Source organism: Carcharodon carcharias, chromosome 21 (genome assembly GCF_017639515.1).
Source record: "Carcharodon carcharias isolate sCarCar2 chromosome 21, sCarCar2.pri, whole genome shotgun sequence".
NCBI classification, from domain to species: Eukaryota; Metazoa; Chordata; class Chondrichthyes; order Lamniformes; family Lamnidae; genus Carcharodon; species Carcharodon carcharias.
Window position 1 is genome coordinate 86,390,110 of NC_054487.1, and position 12,745 is coordinate 86,402,854.

The 12,745-nt window shown below is 41.6% G+C and overlaps 1 protein-coding gene across 1 annotated transcript in view; it reads right to left on the reverse strand.

Moving 5' to 3' along the window:
• pah (phenylalanine hydroxylase) overlaps positions 1-12,745 on the reverse strand; it is an 85,598-nt gene that overhangs the window by 8,708 nt on the left and 64,145 nt on the right. Inside the window, exons 10-11 of the mRNA XM_041215960.1 lie at positions 1,317-1,412; positions 1,092-1,225 (exon numbers count right to left, since the gene is read on the reverse strand). Coding sequence (XP_041071894.1) covers positions 1,092-1,225; positions 1,317-1,412 — 230 coding nt within the window. The remainder of the gene's footprint in view (positions 1-1,091; positions 1,226-1,316; positions 1,413-12,745) is intronic.

The window sequence follows — 12,745 nt, forward strand, 5'->3', positions numbered from 1 at the left end:
CCCCAGGGTCCCTGATACCAATTCACAACATCACAGATGGGGATTAATAAATGACACTTTGCTAGTCCTGACTACTGATTCCCAGGTCACATAGTACATTCATCACTTGGTTTCACTTTTCAGAGATTCCGCTGTGTATTTGTCAGGCATTTTTTTCCACATCAACAAGGATGGAATACAAAAAGGTGGAAGCCGTGCGGCATCTGGACACACCTCTGTTTCGAGCCCTTCTGCAGTAACTGTGTTCTGTTCTGGACATAGCACTCAGGAAGGATATATTGACCCTGGAGGGGTTGCAGCACAGATTCATCAGAATGATACCAGAGCTAAAAGGGTTACTTTTTTTTAAAATTCATTTGTGGGATGTGGCCATCACTGGCCAGGCCATCATTTATTGCCCATCCCCAAATGCCCCTTGTTCAGAGGGCATTTAAGAGTCAACCTCATTGTTGGTCTGGAGTCACATGTAGGCCAAGTAAAGATGACAAATTTCCTTCCCTAAAGGGCATTAGTGAGCCAGATAGGTTTTTACAACAATGATCATCATTAGACTTCTAATTCCAGATTTTTATTGAATTCAAATTCCACCATCTGCTGTGGTGGGATTCAAACTCAGGTCATTACCCTGGGTCTCTGGATTACTAGTCCAGCAACAATACCACTGCCTCCCCCAGGAGGGCAGCTTTAATAGACTTGTCTTGTAGTCCCTTGAGTTAAGCAGATAAAGAAACAATCTGACTGAATTGTTTAAAATAGGGTGGATTGGAAAAATTATTTCCTCTAGTGGGACTATCTAAAACGGGGGAACATAATCTTAAAATTAGAGTTAGGCCTTTCAGTAGTGAAATCAGGAAACTCTTCTTCACGCAAAGACTAGGAGAAATCTGTAACTCTCTTCATCAAAAGACTGTGGATCAATTGGAGGTTTCGGGATTGAGACTGATAAACTTTGGGCATCAAGGGATAAGGCATAAAGATGGGAAAATGGAGTTCAGGTACAGATCCGCCATGATTCTAACTGAATGGTGGTACAGACTCAAGGCTCGGAATGGCCTCCTCCTATCCCTAATATTCCGAATGTCCCAGGTTACCTCACTTTTTCCTTTGCGTCTTCAAATGATTCTGCAACAAAGTAGACTGGTTGGAAGTTGGTGATTGGATATTTCTGACAGGCTACCTGGTCGGGTTCAAAGGGACGCATCTCTGGTTTATTCGTTAGGCAATACTGAAAAGGAAAAAGAAAAGATCATGCACTTATATCGGTGATTATAGAAAGGCAAATCTCAGAGTGTGAAGAGCAATGGAATATGACAGACCTGCAGTTCTCCAAAGGAAGACAGCAGTCCTGCGCCATAGGCCTTGATCTCGTTATTCTGCTTACAGAGGCCGAACTCCACTGTGAACCAGTACACCTGGGAACAGGACAGGAGAAGGATTCAGACAGCAGGATCTGGGCTGGCAAAACACACTATCCACCTGCCTTGTTTGGGAAAATGAGTGTATAGGTTTCCTCATTGCACACGGAGGTCAGCAATTTGTGGGTACGTGCAGAGAATGGAACTGGGCCTATAAGGTCACGGGGCCATAACATCACATGTGAATTGCGCCATGTGCTTATAACACCATATACCCAAAATGTCACATGGCCAAAACATCACATGGCCTATAACATCTCTTGTCCATGTGATCCTTTGCATTTGCGCAGTAAGAGAAAAGCCTTGATGTTCATTGAGCCATTTTGTTAAATATCTTGCACCTCTTTAATGTCTATGGAACCTGGCATTAAATTTTTGCGTCAATGTTTTCCATGGCAAACTCCTATCCCTGCATTTATAATGGAGTTGCCTATGTAAGTCTGTCACACTGTATTCAGATGTGCATAATCAGATTTAAATTTAAAACAAGTGTACAAGTGTGCCCCAACTCCCTGTCCTGCATCACAACCTCACCTCTCAGAGGGCATCTCGGGAGTGAATTCTCCAGTTCCAGCCAAAGCTCTGAGTGAAACAAACAGTACATTCGGAGAAATCTTGGTTCCTCAAAAGTTACCCAGCTTGCGTGAAATAGCTTTGCCTGAAATTTTAATGGAGGCTTTCATCCTTTTATCCTGAGCTTACAGCCTCTGCACACAAAAAAAGTCATCCTGGTTCATCAAAGTTCTCACAGGCCACACAATGTGACCATTTAACAGCCAATGTAAGCATTTGTGCTGAGAGTTCTGAGTCACTAATAATGGGGTTGAGACTAACCAAATTTGCTGCCTAACAGCAAATCGATCTCAAATAAATTTTAACCACCATTTTCATATGCAAAGCTAGGGTATTGTCCATCCCATGATGGGTTTTTTATGCTTTTCCAATGTGGCAGATGGCACACTTCCAGGTGAAAACGTGGGCACATCTCCTGCCCGCCAGGTTATAGTGACGATCTGCTCAAGGATAGGCTCTCTGCTCATTTCTCCTTGTCATCTTGTGCTTTCCTCTTCAGTTGCTTGTAGGAGCCTCCCATTTCTGATTTCAATGAACAGGGAATAGGATACAAGATGGTTTCCTGTTATCTTCCTCATATGTGCTTGAAGTCCTCTTTCCCGAAGGATTTTTCACCTGTAGGCAGCAGTTGTCCCTGAGGGTCCTAGCTCTTCTGCCATCACCACTGAAAATTCACTGGTTCTGCTGTTGGCCACACCTCTTAGCCCTGAGCATGGGGACCTTACATGGACCTGGGCCAAGAGGGAAGGGACAAATACTCCTCAAGTCTCAAATGGTCCTGGTACCATTCCAGCCATATTGAAGCCTCAGTATTCTGAGTTGTGCCTGTAAATGTAATGCCATGTGAATCAGCTTCTAAAGTCTTATATTTATATGGCACCTTTCAAGGCCTCAGGATATTTCAAAATGCTTTGTAGACAGCAAACTACTTTTGAAGTGTAATTACTGTTGTAATATAGGCAATAGGCCAACCAATTTGAACACAGCAAACTCCCATCAACAGCAAGGACCAGATAATCTGCTTTTTAGTGATGTTGCTTGAGAGATAAGTAGTGGTTGGGACACTGGAGAGAACTCCCCTGCTCTTTTTTAATAGCAGTCATGGGATCTTTCACACTAGCAGAGAAGGAAGACGGATCCTCAGTTTAACATTTCATAGAATCATACCGCACAGAAGAAGGCCATCCAGCTCATTGAGTCCATGTTGGCTCTCTGTGAGAGCATTTTAACTAATCCCATACCAGGCAAAACCACACCCACCCCCCCACTCGGCCCTCCCCCCAAACCCGCCACCTCTTCCCTGCAGCCTGAAAATTTTTCTTTTCATATTATTACCCAACTCCCTTTTGAAAGCCACAATTGAATCTGCCTCCACCATGCTCTCAGACATGCATGACATAACTACTGCATGAAAAAGGCTTTTCCTCATGACCCCTTGGGTTCTTTCGTCTATCACTTTAAATCGGTGCCTTCTGGTCCTCAACCCTTCCCCCAGTGGGAACAGATTCTCCCAACCTATTCTGTCCAGACCTCTCATGATTTTGAATGCCTCCCTTAAATCTCCTCTTAACTTTCTCTCCTCTAAGGTGAACAGTCCCAATTTCTCCACTCTATCCATGTAACTGAAGTTCCTCATGCCTGAAATCATTCCCATAAAGCTTTTCTGCACCTTCTCCGGTGATTTCACATCTTTCCCAAAGTGCGGTGCCCAGAATTGGGCACAACGCTCCATTTGAGGCTGAACCAATGTTTTATAAAGATTCACTGTAACTTCCTTAATTTAGTGCCCTGTGTATTTATATATAAAGCTCAGGATTCCATATGCCTTTGAAATCACTTTCTCAACCCTCCCTGTCACATTCAATGATTTGTGCAAATATACCACCAGGTCCCTCTGTTCCTGCAGCCCTTTCAGTTTCATTTTGTATTGCTTTTCCTTGCTCTCCCTACCAAAATGTATCATTTGGCACTTCCCTGTGTTAAATTTCATCTGCCATGTGCTTACTCATTGCACTAGCTTGCCTATGTCCTCTTTGAAGTCTATCACTATCCTCCTCACAGTTCACTCTAAACTTAAGTTTTCTGTCACCTGTAAATTTTTAAATTGTATCCTGCTCACCCAAGTCTAGATCATTAACATAGATCAAAAAAATCAGTGGTACCAGTGCCAAACCCTGGGGAACCCCAACGTGTATCTTCCTCCAGTCTGAGAAACAACTGTTCACCACTATTCTCTGTTTCCTGTCACTGAGCCCACAGTAAATCATACTGGCACTGTCCTTTTTAATGTATGGGCTTTAACTTTGCTGATAAGGCTGTTACGTGGCACTTTTATCAAATGCCTTCTGGAAGTCCGTGTACACTAAATCAACAGCATTATACTCAACTACCCTCTCTGTTACCTCATCAAAACACTCAATCATGTTAGCAGAACATGATTTACCTTTAACAAGCCCAAACCTGTATGAGTTTCTGTTAATTTTGTCCTGGATTGTTGTTTCTAAAAGCTTTCACACCACCAAAGTTAAACTGACTGACGTGTAGTTACTGGGCTTATCCTTACATGCTTTATTGAACAAGGGTATAACATTTGCAATTATCCATTCCTCTGGCATGATCACGACATCTGAAGAGAATTAAGCATTACCCAGACCTCCCTGTCGCTTGCCATTTCAACAGTTCACCCTGCTCTCATGCCCACATGTCCGTCCTTGGTTTGCTGCATTGTTCCAGTGAAGCTCAACGCAAACTGGAGGAACAGCACCTCATCTTCTGACTAGACACTTTACAGCCTTCCGGACTGAATATCGAGTTCAACAATTTTAGATCATGAACTCTCTCCTCCCTCCCCACCCCCTTTCCATTTTTCCCCCTCCTTTTTGTTTTTTTCCAATAATTTATATAGATTTTTCTTTTCCCAACTATTTCCATTATTTTTAAATGTATTTCCATCCATTGTTTTATCTCTACCTTTTAGCCTTTTTAGATTCCTTCACCCAACCCCACCCCCACTAGGGCTATCTGTACCTTGCTGGTCCTGCTTTCTACCCTTAATTAGCACATTCCTTTAGATAATATCACCACCTTCAACACCTCTTTGTCCTTTAGTCTGTGACATCTTTTGGTTATCTCCACCTATCACTGGCCCTCTATTCAGCTCTACTTGTCCCACCACCCCCCCCCCCCACTTAAACCAGCTTATATTTCACCCCTTTTCTATTTTTAATTAGTTCTGTTGAAGGGCCATGAGGACTCGAAACGTCAACTATGCTCCTCTCCACCGATGCTGCCAGACCTGCTGAGTTTTTCCAGGTATTTTTGTTTTTGTTTTTATTATGAAAGATTACAGATTATTGAAAGATAACAAAAAGGAGTTGCGATGTCAGATAACCTTTTCTTTCTTGCCGATACACATATAACGGCAAAGACCCTGAGTTAATCTCCATGTCTTGACAAGTCTTGACAAAGTCATTCAAATGCAAACAACCTTTCTGGACATATCTTTGAGAAGTCATTAAAATGCAAACAACCCTTCCTGTGGTTAATGGCTGCACTTCTCTAACTAATTAAAAGACTAGTTTCAGAATACTGTTTGCAGACTTTGACTTCTATCTTATCAAAATGGTACATGGCTGGATAACAATCGAACTCCATTGTCTCACAATAGCCCACCACCAGAAACTGGAAAGGCATTCTCTGGTCACATGACAGAAATTAAGATTTAGTAAGGCATATTCTTCTCAAACATAAACAGAAACATTTAGAACAGCAAAGGAAAAAAGACCCTGCCTAAGAAACACCTGTAGGCAGAGACTCAAGTTGGCCTTGACCTGTCTATCTGAGGAACAGTATCAGGGCTTAACTAAGGGCTTCACTATTGTGCATCGACTTGAGTGGAACAAGAGAAATCTGCTACTGAACATAAAATAACAGCAAATCTGTCTTCCTAAACCTTCAGATACTTTTCATCAGTGGACAAAAAAAAAATTACAGGCCTGCATTGTTTCAATTGTGAGGGACTAAGGCCTCACATTGTACATTTTTATAAGATATACATAAATATCCTTATGGCGATTTCTAAAATTTTAAAAACTGAACAAAGATCTATGTCTGTCTGCGACCCCTGAACAAAAGGAGCTGCCTGACAGTATCAGGGAAACTCACACATCGTGATCTCTGGGAAACCACTAATGGCCCCCTGTGGGCTGCACAGGCCAAATTCAAAGAGAACTATACAAAGGCCATCTGCATTTCATAACTTAGGCTAGCCAACAAGAGGCTGCTTGTCTGCTAAGACAAAGGACCTTGCAGCCTTCCTTTCAATTCTTAATGGTTGAGACATTTATCAATATAGGGGACCCTGACGAAGGATATGTATCCTTTGTCAAAGACAATGTGGAGAGGAGGGTGTCATGTGACATGGGCTCCTGGCTTGTGGAACCAGTAATATTGCCTTGCTGAACTGAAAAGCTCAGTTTGCTGTTTACCATCTAACTAGCAGCCTCACGGGCAAGGAGCTCTGCCCAGGTTGAACACCTGACCCCCATCTACGCTGCTTCTGCTGGAAATTCTGTACCATCACCTACAAGACTGATTCATCGCTGCATGCCTAAATCAACACCACTAGAAAAAAGTGAATTATCCAGCATCGGTTTTCAACCCATCGAGCTCCATGAAGAAATGCCTCATTAGACTTTAATTATGGACTCTGGAACCACTTGAAACAATCTTTTTTTTCTCTGTGGTCTCTGCACTGTAAATCTTTCTTTTCTCTATTCCTTCTCTTTACAGTCTGAGTGTGGAGGCAATGTTGTAACCCTCCTTTCACCATCTGAGTATGTGCAAAGAAACTAACTCTTTTGAATTCATCCTATCTCACGTTTGCTGTGGAGTTATTAATGTTAGCACAAATACATGCTACCGCTGCAACCACAATCTTTTCTTGAATGAGTGTATATCCATATGAGTGTGAGGTGAGTGTAGTTGTGTATATACTGAGGTGTTCAATAATAAACATTTATATTCTTTTTAAAACTTGCAAGAAAACCTGTCATTTATCTGTTGCTGACAGTTATAGCACTCAAGGGTTAAAGAGGTTTAAAAAAACACTAGCTTCGGTCAGTCAAGAGGTGGAAAAAAGGAGAACCATCCCTATCATCTCTCTCCTGTCCATAATACTATTTATATACTTATAGGAGATTTTTGCATTTCTATTAATGTTAACTACCAGTCTCTTCTCATATTGTCTCTTGGCCTCTCTTACTTCCTCTCTCATTTCCACTCTGAGCTTTCTATATTCAGCTGGTTCTCACCTGTATTAATGATTTAAGGTCTGGCATACACCCCTTTTTTTCTGCTTCATCCCACTCCCTATCGCTTTCTTCACCCAAAAGATGGCACATCCAACAGCACACTGCTCCTTCAAAACTGCACTGGGAGTGTCAACCTAGTGAATCCCATCAGTCTGGGCTGGACTCAAAGCCACTGTTCCACTCATCCCAGCTGCAGCATTTTAAAGCATTCATCAGTTAGAAGTGTTGATCCTATTGTTCTCATTATTTAAGATCCAGGCTATAATTGGCAATGTTTTAATTCTCTAATTATTTGATTTTGTTTCTACATCCCATTGAAAGCTGAAAGACATGGGATAATGATATATAATTGCTTTACCTTTAAGGTAGTGCTTCTGAGCTTAAAGGCAGATCAAAGAATTTCCTTTAGATAAGAGGCTGGAGGCCTAAGGTTTAGACTTTGTACTCTATTGAGCAGTGTTACTGTTTTCTATTGCTACATTTAAGCCTATAATTTCATTATAACTTGGAATATAGACATGTTTTATTGAGATTTTTCCTCAAGGTTGTTTCTCCACAACCTGCAACTTATGTGTATTTTTTTGTGCTGCACCTTAAGAATTACAGAGATGTAAGCTTAATGATGTCATTATTCTCATACAAGTCCTTAGTGCCAGCATACCAAATTCCTCTTTGCGCTATTTTAAAACAGGACTATCCTATTAAAACTAAAATAAGCTGGTGAACAGGCATTAAAATGGCACAAAGAGAATCTTATGGCACAGAAGGCTTCCAGGCAACAATCAAAGTCCAATGAAGTATATAGTGTCAAAGAGTCGGAAACGACCAATTCTGACATTTATTCATTATTCAACATGAAAGTTGGGAAGTCAGAGTCAATTATTATCACAGTGCAATTGATGGTAAGCCCTTAAAAATTGAAGTAGACATGAGTGCTTCTATCACTGTAATAGGTGAACACACTTCCAGATATTTTTAAAAATGTGATCAACAATTACATTTGGAACAAACTTCTGCCAAGATGTGAGTAGATAATGAAGTCATGGGTAGTTCAACTACTGAACTAAGACAAGTTGAGATTGTATCTGAGAGAAGTCTGGCCAACAGTGAAGTTCAAAAGGCCGAGACTAAATTCTGTGGTAGAAAGAAGGAGACACATAGAAAGAGGATGCAGAATTACTGATAAGGCACCCACTTTTAAAAAACCGAACTGTGTTGGATTCAGCATTGCTTGAAACTTCCCAGTAACATGCTGCCACTGCTGAGAATACACTGGCACAACAACAAATAGCCAGAATACCTGTTGATGGGTTAAATAGTTCTAGAGGCCCTGACCACCTTCATCAAAACCAGCCCATTGTGTACAATGTAAGCAATAGTCAATGTGATTCATCAACATCTAAAAGACATGTAATCCCCTACAGAAGTACACTTCTGGAAGTGAATGGTCCAGAAGTATCAGAACATTGCATTTGGACTTCAGGTATGGTTGAGCCATAGCAAGGGCTGACACAAGTATGGTTCATGGAGATGTTGCTGGATTAATCAAAGTCCCAAGGAGGACAGCTGGGAACATCAGAAATTTCAGGGGGAGATTTGAAATACTCAATGCTTTCTACAACATTGACGAAACATACTGGAGCTTTGAGGGGTCAAGAGAGATTGTGTGCTTCATCAGTAGGTATTCGAGTTCAACAAGAACATTGGAAAGAATTGCAGCAACAGCTGTATAGACAGAGGGAGGACCTTGCCACACATAGGTTACAAGAGGAATTCCTGCGCAGGCAAAGCCATCTGAAGGAACCGATATAACAACAATGCACCGCCCTGGAGAAGAATTTTATTGAAAATCAGGTTGCATGAAAAGTCAATGGAAGAAATCAGGAAGCAATTAGAGGAGTATCAGTTGAAAAAAGGATGGTCTGCTGTTTCTACTATAACAAAGCACTTATCTGAGCAGCGCTTGGTACTCCAGATAAGCCATTATGATAAATGTGTTGGACCTTAACTCAAGGTTAATACATCCATTAATAAGCCTGAACAGACTTTTGTCCCTTTTGCTCAACATCCTGATTCTGTGAATCATTCTAGAACTCTGGATCAGAAGCAACCCATGACTGTGCCATTTGTTCACTTGCAACTACGGGAATTACCATACATGAACACTGGTCAATCACAAGTCAACCCAGCGATACAAGGACCTGTTTGCACCATTTGCTTATCCAAGAGTTCCGAATATGCTTCTATCTTTTCATCAAGGTGCTGTCTTCAGACAAGGCTAAGCTAAGCCTCATTGTTCCCAGTTTGGAGGGGAAGGTGGAGAAGAGGCAAGGGAATCAAAAAGCAGCTCATGATTTGCATAGTCATGGGCGACAATTTCCTGTTGAAGAAGCAGTGTATGTAAGGAATTTCAGTGGAGGACCAAAGTGGTTACCTGGTAAAGTGAGTTCTGTGACCGGACCATTGTTGTGCCACATGGAAGTGAAGGGTCAGATCATCTGTAGGCACGTGGATCATTTTAAAAAAAGGGAGATGCTCCAACAAAATGATGTTTCCCCTGTAACCATTACTGAACCAGTGATTCCTGTTGAAGTTACTCAACCAAGGAGAGGCATGCCTGATATCTCTGTCGGAGTGGAAGACACTGAACTGCCTGTACCTAATGAGATACCTGATGTTAATGCAGTTCCACAGAATGTGTTTCCTGAAAAACAACCAGAAGTCGTAGAGCTGCGACATTCCACACGGATCAGGAAACCACCTGAAAGACTGAACTTGTAATTTCATGACCTGTGTAAATATTGTAATGTCATGAGGTAAATATCCTTGTAAACACAAAATGTACAGGAAAGTTAAAGGGGGAGGAATGGAGTAATTATAGTTTTGATAAACGTACGACTGTAGCTTTAAGAATGATTCTGTGTTGTAAGATCACATGATCTGTGTAAACCAATGAGTTTGCAGCAATGGGAACCTCCAGTAAAGAGTTCTTCTTTCCTTATGGAGTTTGATGCACACGTATAGTTACTGCTGCCAATAAATAAAGTTAAATGTGTCCACCAAGAAAAGTTGCCTGGAAAAATCAACTCTATAATACATGTCTAGTCTACAACAATTGTAATTTTAGTTTTTGTGTCTCCTTGTTAACTCAATTTCAATCGATGCTTATTCTATTAAATTCACTGTGAAATGTGTTTGTTTTACTCAATCTATCCCATCGGTGGCCTTTTTCTTTCTCTGACTTTCCAATCAAATATTCTTCATTCAGTTTCCCAGGCTTTACTAGAAATAAAGTTGTTGTGCAAACAGGAGCCACATTGGAAGGAGTTCTGCCCTAACTGATCTTCATCCACTTTACCATCATTGACATGAGTATACATCATTGTACAGACATTAATTCTAATGTGAATTTGGAGGCAAAGATGCCATGGAGGCTAACTTCCGTTGCTTTGATGTACATGCCCTTGGTTTCAGGCATTATGTGGGAATCAGCTGTGATTTAAAGGGAACAGTAATGGATTCTGGAATTTATCACCGACTCTGGATAGTTTTTATCTTTTCCTTTTCTTGCTGGCAGTCAGGTTTCCCTTTTCCCTTCTACCAATTGTTCTATTTTCTTGTGGCTTCCAGCACTATTACCTCCAACGAGAGGTTTCCCAATGGGAATGCCCCTGGCTGGTGCACTTGAAAGAGGGAAGAAGAAAAAGGAAGAAGATTAACAGGGGCTGGCAGAGACTGGAGAAGTGCCCTGTACCCAAGCACTGGTACATTTGCACCCACATCTCTAGATGGAGGTGAGTGTACCTTCTTCTGGCAGGTGAAGATGGCAGTTCCCTTTCTCAAGGAAGCTGCAAGAGCAAATGTGACAGCAGCTTGCCTTGCTTTCAATGACACTGCATGAAAGGAGCCATAGCAGGGTGATTAACAGCCAGCAGGACTTGACTCGCAGCTCATTTAGCCCATGTAGCCAACCGTATTTTCAGGCACTGCTGCACTTACCTGGTGACAGGTGTGGGAAATGCCTTTGCAGGGTTTGGATCACCATTTGTCGCAAGGACATCTGTTGCCAACGTGAACCATACGCTGGCACAGCCAGTACCAGCCAGTTGCAGTCTCTAGCCTAACCCCATGTCCATGGTGGCACAAAGACAAACAAAGCCTCATAACCACCCTATATGGCATCACATCTACTTCAGAAACCATTAGCAAGTAAATCGAGCATTTTGTTGCCCCATCATTTGCCTGCAAGCTCCTTTCTGCCCCTGAAGTTCACTGCTTGACCCTTGCCTCAACAGTCTTGGCTAAATCTGACCAACAGGCTGTGCCTTTCTGAAAGCTGCAAGGCTTCTTGTTCTCTTAATCTGTTACATTCTCCATATGGTCCACATCCCTTTAAATTTAACTGTGCTGGTCCAAACTCACAACTGAAGCAGTGAACAATTAAGCAAAATTGAATACTGTAGCATTTTGCCAATCTGCTAGGATTTCCACCAATTCCCAAACATTTAGAACTCAAACTAATATCCAATAATAGCAAATGGACAATTTTCAGGGAGTTTCTAAGCCTCTATGTACTGTGACAGGAAGAACAAGAACAATACTTTGGTATATCACGGCAGTAGCATGCTTTAATTTTAATCATGTTAACTGCAGTATTGTACATTTTAACTATCAATCATTCTAAAAGTATTACAATGTATTTACAGCACAGAAATCAGCCATTTTACCAATTGGTCCATGCCAGAGTTTCTGCCCCATATGAGCCTCCTCCCATTCCTCTTCATAAAAGCTAATCAATATTCCACCCAGGTTACACACCACCCCAACTTGGAAATATATCACCATCCCTTCATCATCGTTGGGTCGAAATCCTGCAATTCTCTCCCTAACAGCACTGTGGGAATCCCTCCACCACACAGACTGCAGTGGTTCAAGAAGGCAGCTCCCCACCACCTTCTCAAGGGTGGACAATAAATACTGAGGCACTCACATCCCAAGATCAAATAAAAGAAAGCATATCCTTATATTCCTTTCTTCCTCAAGTGCTTAGATAGCTTCCTCCTAAATTCATTGATGCTATTTGCCTCAACCACTCCTTTAGGGCAGTGAGTTCCTCATTCTAATCTCTGTCTGAGTAAAACCATTTCTCCTGAATTTCAATATTCAATTTATTAGTGGCTATCTTATACTTATGGCCCCTAGTTGTGGTCTCTCCTGCAAATGTAAACATCTTTTCTACATTCCAACTTATCAAACTCTTTCATAATCTTAACGATCTCTGTCAGGTCACCCCACAATCTTTTCTGGAGAAAAGACCCCACCCCAAACCCTGCCTCCATCCTGCCTGCCCTTCAACCTTTCCAAACAGGCGTAACCTCTCACTTCTGGTATCATTCTGGTAAATCTTCTTTTGCACTGTCTCCAGTGCTTCCATACCTTTTCTTA